The 6,982-nt window shown below is 39.2% G+C and overlaps 1 protein-coding gene across 1 annotated transcript; it reads left to right on the top strand.

Moving 5' to 3' along the window:
- Positions 1-273: 273 nt before the first annotated feature.
- On the top strand, positions 274-858 carry LOC149827044 (LYR family of Fe/S cluster biogenesis protein). The gene has a single exon (XM_090020211.1). The coding sequence runs from the start codon at positions 325-327 to the stop codon at positions 616-618; it is 294 nt and encodes a 97-aa protein (XP_089876337.1). The 5' UTR covers positions 274-324; the 3' UTR covers positions 619-858.
- The last annotated feature ends 6,124 nt before the right edge of the window (positions 859-6,982 follow it).

The following is a 6,982-nucleotide window of genomic DNA, read 5'->3' as shown; positions in this document are numbered from 1 at the left end:
CTCAGGTCCGATTCACGTATATAACAGGCCGTATTTCGGCGGGCTCAAGCCTAAAACCTTGGCCCAAACCCAGCTCATGACTGGGGTAGGCTTGGCCCATAGGCGTTGTCCTTGTATTTTTAGTAAAAATAGACTTTTGAAATCATAAGTGTTTGGGATTTTAAGCCGAAAGGACACTCCAACTTACCTTCGTGTCGTGTCTCCTTGTATAGTTTAGCTCTAATAATAAATTACACAATGGCTTCCGTGTCCTTTCTTCGTATTCATGTGAATTCAATGCGATCCGAGGAAGGCTGGTGTGCGGGCTAAAATCCTACAACAGAGATGGTGTGTGGTTTCGTTTTCTTCCTTCCTTCTCCGGCGATGGCGAAGCTCTCCGGCATGCAGAAGCAGGTGCTCAGCCTCTACCGGGGGTTCATGCGGGCGGCGAGGTCGAAGGGCGCCGAGGAGCGGCGGAGGATCGAGGCCATCGTCTCGGCGGAGTTCCGGCGGAACTCGTCGTCCGTCGACCGGAAGGACTTCCTCTACATCGAGTACCTGCTCCGGAGGGGGAGGAAGCAGCTGGATCAGCTCAGGAGCCCCCAAACCCTAGGTTTGTCATCGCTCCGTGTCGATTAAAAGAAAAATCTGTAATTTTTTCCTTCTTTTCCACTCTTATATTTCGATGTGTAGCTTAATTCCTCTTAAAATTTGGGATTTTTTTGAATCGGACTATCCCAATTTCGCACAATAAATTGTTCGAATGTTGTATCTTTGGATAATAATGTCTGTTCGATTGTTAGAAACGGTTCAAAACCCTAATTTTTTGGGTGATGAATGAAATTTGCAGTTAAAGGTCCTAATTTTTGGGATGATCAACGAAAATACAGTTCAAAGCTCTAGTTTTTTGGGATTGATGATGAAATTTTGATCGTTTTACTGCGAATTACGTTTTGAAATTGGAGTTGTGTGTTTTCTGGATGAGCAACTATCAGCATCTAATGTGAAATTCGGAGCTTAAGAAGTTTTTTGCTTTTAGATCCATCCGTGGAATGTTTGATTTTTAACCTCTAATAATTGATTAACACTTAATTCGTCGATTGGGATTCTTCGATTGTCAGGGTATACCAAAATTAACTTCATAGCGTGGAGTTTCTTTTGATCTTCCATGCCATCGGCCAGAAATGCAGAATAGAATGCATGATTTGGGGCATGTAGAAGGGGTGGTAGGATCTTGGTAGTTAGGGCACTGTTACTGAAGGTGGATCCTCCTTCCTGCCCATTGCACGAGCAATGTTTATGAAAAAATGAAAATCCTGCATGGCATTCTGATTAGCTATATTTTCCAAGTCTTTCATCAGAGAAGAGCACTGAGTTGACCCCCCAACCGACTACAATACAACAACATACCTACTTGGATTCCATTTTTTTGCCCCAACAACAAAGGGTACGCTCTGCTCGCCCAGTATTAAGATGCATGATGAGACATAGGATTCTAGGATCCATAGGGCTTTTAGGGGAATGCTTTGTAAGCGTTCTGCCAAGACATTTAGAATAGTTGGAAGCAAAGAATCCCAACTGATATGAATGGTTGGTATGGTTTGAAGACTCAATTAGACATGTAAAGGATTTAACTGATGGAGGCTAGTCTTTTCAATCCTTTGTTTTATTGTGTTGTTATTTGTTGGCCTTTGAAAGATGGTGGGAGCTCTCGATCACAGCATGCACAAACAGCAAGGAAGAAAACAGCGGAAATAGGGAGAAAGAAGGTGGATGGCTTTTGAGGTTTGCTTCAAGAGAGTTTCCTTTTTTGGTGTCGTTTCTATATGCCGAGCTAGCCTTTTTATAGACTTCTTACTCTCTTGGATTTCCTCAATCTCGGCGAGCAGTTGTGCCAACTGGGAGAGAATCTCGATGGACCAAGGTTTTAGAAAACGGTCCAGGTACATCCACGAACGGGCCCTTGTTCGTGGATGAGGCCGAACTATGCGGTTTATGGCCACATAGTCCATCAGCTCCCACTTGGCCATAAAACTGTTGGGCTTGCTCCCATTTTTGTGGGTTTCCCACTGGAGATTACGGTTTTTCCCTTTTAAGGATTTTCATCGTAATCATAAATATCTTAAACCTATATGAGCAACATGTTTTGAAAATAGATCCTCGGGGATTCCTTTTGTAAGAGGATCAGCTACCATGTCTGATGTCGATAGATAATCAATAATTATCTCATTTCGCTCAATCATGTCATATATGTAATGGTATTTTACCATTATATGCTTGCTCTTTGAGCTATTAGCTTCACTTTTCATTAAGAAAATGGCAGCTTGATTATCACAAAATAATTGTACAGGTTCAACTTCTAGATTTAGCTTTAAATCACTTATGAACCTACTGATCCATACTGTAAATGTCACGGTTGCATTACACGCGATATACTCAGCCTCTTGAGTATGTTGAGCCACACAACCCTGTTTCTTACAGGACCACGCAATAACTCCTCCTCCAAAGAGGAAGATGTACCCAGAGGTAAATTTGCTATCATCTTTGCATCCTGCAAAGTCAACATCAGAATATCCAATCAAATCAAGGTTGTCAGCTTGAAAGCTCAGTTGCAAGCCTTTAGAACCTTTTAAGTATCGGAATATTCTTTTTACTGATTTTCAGTGAGGCCAACTAGGATTACTTTGGTATCGACTTACAAGACCAACAACAAAGCTTATATCAGGTCTTGTACACAACATAAGATACATTAAGTTTCCAATAGCTTGCGCATATGGCACGTCCAATTTTTGTTGGCCTTCTCCTGGGCAGTCACTTTTACTCAGATTCACTCCTTTGGCGACAGGAGTACCAATGGGTTTTGAGTCATGCATTCTATATTTCTTTAGGATATAGTCAATGTATCTTTCTTGACTTAAGCTGAGAATTCTTGATTTTCTGTCTTGGGTAATTTTAATGCCTAGAATATATGAAGTTTCATCCATATCTTTCATTTCAAAGTTAGTATACAACCAACTTTTAGAGTTGGCTATCATTTCATTATTATTCCCGATCAATAATATATCATCTACGTATAACGATAGAATGCAAAAATGACTTTCACTTTTTCAAACATAAACACAGTGATCTAACTGATTGGCTACATATCCAATCTTGGTTATTGCTTTATGAAAAGCCAAATACCACTGTCTTGGTGATTGTTTAAGTCCGTACAAGGATTTTTTCAACTTGTATACTTTGTCATTATCTGTGACATACCCCTCTAGCTGAACCATATAAATGGTTTCTTTTAAGTCATCATTCAAGAAGGCAGTTTTTACATCCATTTACCATACGTCAAGATCGAAGAAAGCCGTTATAAACAAAATTATCCTTATGGATGCAAACTTAGCCTCTGGTGAATAGGTTTCAGTGTAATCAATTCCCTCTTTTTGGGAGAAACCTTTAGCCACCAGTCTAGCCTTAAATTTTTCCATAGTTCCATCAGATTTGTATTTTTTCTTTAGAACTCACTTGCATCCAACAAGTTTTCTCCCTTCAGGAAGATCGGTCAATTCCCAGACCTTATTCTTTTCAATAGATTCTATTTCCTCATCCATGGCTTTCTTCCATTCTGATGCTTCATGTGATTTTATTGCATCAGAATATGTCAAGTTATTGGTCATTTCATCCAGGTCTACAGAGTAGCATAGCTCCTCAGACAAATATACATAATAATCATCCAAATAGGATGGAGGAGCTTTAGACCTTTTATGATCACTCAATCTTTGAGAAGTAGAGGGATCAAAACCAGTTGGTTCATTGCCTAACTGTTCCACAGTTGGTTCATTACCAAACTGTTCCACAGTTGGTTCATTGCCTAACTGCTCATCATCATCCAGTAAATCAAACAAGTCATCACCTTGATCACTGGATTCATTATTTAGTTCTTCAAGGAACTCTATATCTCTACTCTCGATCAGTCTCAACCTTTGATGATATAACCTATAGCCTTTTGATCCTTTATGATAACCAATACAAATGCATCTAGCAGATCTATTGTCCAGTTTATCCATAGTAGGATATAGAATCTTAGCATGTGCTACAGATCCCCACCTTTTGAGATGGACTAACTTTGGTTTCATACCAGTCTATCTTTCATAAGGTGTGGTTGGGACAGCTTTGCAGGGCACACGATTCATTGTATACATAGTCGTACTTACAACTTCTCTCCAAAATACTTTGGGTAACTGTGCACCTGTCAATATGGATCTGACCATGTTCAAAAGTGTTCTGTTACACCTTTCTGCAACACCATTTTGTTGAGTTGTTCTTGGCATGGTTCTTTGCCTGTCAATGTGAAGATCTTTGCAGAACTCACAAAATTCATTAGAGGTGTATTCACCGCCTCTATCTGACCTTATTTTCTTTATGTTTCTTCTAAGTTGTCTTTCAACTTCACTTTTATATATTTTGAATTTCTCGAGGGCTTCAGATTTTTGTCTAATAAGATACAAGTATCCATACCTCGAGAAAGCATCAATGAATGTTAAGTAGTATAACATACCATTGTGAGTTTGGATCCTGAATGGTCTACAAATGTTTGTATGTATTATTTCTAATAGTTCATTAGCTCTCACAACATTTGATGGAAAGGGTTTTCTTGTCATCTTTCCATATATACAAGACTCACATTTTTTAAAGTGAGACTCATCAAAAGCAGGAATTTTGCCTTGTTGGGCCATTTTCTTCATCCTTTTAATACTTATCTGACCTAATCTTTTATGCCATGTATTTATATCAACACTAAAGGCACACTCAATATAGACAGAAAGAGTTTCTTGATTGTCACATAATTTCAACATGCCGTCATGTTTACCCACAGTAACTTTGTCAGGGACAAACCTGACCTCAAACCATTTCCCAGTGAGGGCTGGCACAAACACTAGATTTCTTCTCATAAAAGGTACATACAGAGCATCATTAAACAAGACACTTGTTCCTCCAATGTTTAATCTATAGGATCCAACTCCTAGCACATCACAATAGGAGTTGTTTCCCATGTAGACTTTATGTTCACCAGGTTTCAGCTCTTTCAGATCCACAACTCCATCAGTGGTCTTGGCCATGTGACGTGTAGCTCCTGAGTCTACCCACCACCCTGAGAGCTCCTCATTCGCAAAGTGGCACTCTGAAACAACACAAACAACCTCTTTGTTGTCATTTTTCTTATGGTTGTCGTTGTTGTATCTGTGTTATTCCCATAATTCTTGTTGTTTGAAAACTTGGTCCTGCAGTTCCTCTGGATGTGACCCAATTTGCCACACTTGAAACACTTGATCTGAGAGTCATTGTTCCTCTGTGGTTTGCGAAAACCTGATCCCTGTCCTTTGTTGAACTTGCCATTACCTTTTTTCTTAAAGTTATTGGTTTTAAAAGGTACTCGACTATTGGTGGGTGTCTTTTGAGCAATCAACAACTCAGACTTTTTCTCTTTGTTCATGTGTTTTTGTTCTATAGCTAACTACACTCGGTTAGGTTAAAATTTTTGGAGTTTAACCTAAGGGCTATAGTTACCATCTTCCAAGAAGGTGGTAGGCTGTTCAGGATAGTGAATACTTGCATATGGTCTAGGATGATGTTTCCGGCTATAGCTAGGTCTTTAGCCATGACTAACATCCTATTGACATGGTCCACTACACTCTCACTTTCTTTTATTCTATACGAGCTGCTCTAACAATCGTTGGATGTGGACCTCAGATGTTGTATCATATTTTGCATCAATTGCTTCCATCATCTCTTTTGCTGAGGTGAAATCTTCAAACACCCTAATTCGGTCGTCATCCATGTAAGTAAGCATGATTGTCCTAGCCATTAAGTCATCCTTCAAAAACTTTTCATATTTATCTTTTTCATCTTTTGTTGGGGGTTCTTCAGGCTTAGATACAGGGGCATTTAGGACGTACTCTAGTCCTTCTAAGATAAGGGAATACGCCTTTTTCCAGATAGCAAAGTTTGTTCCATTCAACTTGTCAGTTTTGGCTAGTTCAGATGCACACACTCGACTGACCATTTTCTTAAAGCTATTAATTTAGACAAGTTCAACAAATTTAGACAAAAAAAAGGAGACACAAAATAAAGAGTGAGATTCACAAATTCAGAACCTTAAAAATAAAGAATGCACCCTCTTTAGAGATTAAAAAAAATGTCTCTCTTTTTTTTCCAGACAAACCTCTTTCTATGATTTTCAGAAAGACCTGGGTAGTCAGAAGTAAATTTTGTAAAAATTAAAATAGTTTATGAAATTCCAAAATACGCAAACCATTTTTTTTTTGCAATTTTCAAAAGAAAAAAACTGCGGGTGAAAAGTTTTTAAACTTTAACCTGTTTTTCAAAATACCCGAAAATTTTAGGGGTAAAACTGACAATTTACAGGATCGGGTATAAAAATCCTTCCCAAGGGTTTTTCGCCTTAAAAGTTCTCGTTGGTTCTCTCTCCTCTCTCGATCCTCTTCAAGGCGACAGCGCCGTCGGTGGTTTTTCCGGTCGTTCCCGATGACACTCCAGCTTGCAGACGGTTTGGGTTTGTAGATCTGATCGCAGGCTACTTAGATCTGGTTGTTTTTGTAGTTTTCCCTCTCTCCTCTCTCGGTTTTCTCAGGGCGACAGAACTGTCGGAGGTTTTTCTGATCGTTTTCGATGACACTCCGGCTTGCAGACGGTTTGGGTTTGTAGATCTGGTCGCAGACTACTTAGAAGAGAGCCCCAACCTCAGACACCTTCGAAAAAAATGTTTTTCGTCTTTTTAAGGTTTTCTGGGTTTTTTGGTGTTATATTTTTCGATGAGCTTTTAGGTTTCAGGTTAAAGCTCAATCAATATGCCGGTGGTCGTCTTCCAACCGGTCTTAGAAGTTTGTTTAGGGAGATGAACAGTGAAAAGGCAAAGTTTTAAGGTGACGCTGAAAAAAAAAACGTCATCCTGAACACACTCTGCCGACAATATAATATATATTTATATTTAAGC

The sequence above is a fragment of the Nuphar pumila genome, chromosome 10, assembly GCF_984573655.1.
Source record: "Nuphar pumila chromosome 10, dmNupPumi1.hap1.1, whole genome shotgun sequence".
NCBI lineage: Eukaryota > Viridiplantae > Streptophyta > Magnoliopsida > Nymphaeales > Nymphaeaceae > Nuphar > Nuphar pumila.
This window is presented reverse-complemented; position numbering and strand designations above follow the sequence as displayed.

Coding starts and splice junctions, on each gene's coding strand:
- LOC149827044 (XM_090020211.1), top strand. CDS start 325: ATGGTGTGTGGTTTCGTTTTCTTCCTTCCTTCTCCGGCGATGGCGAAG.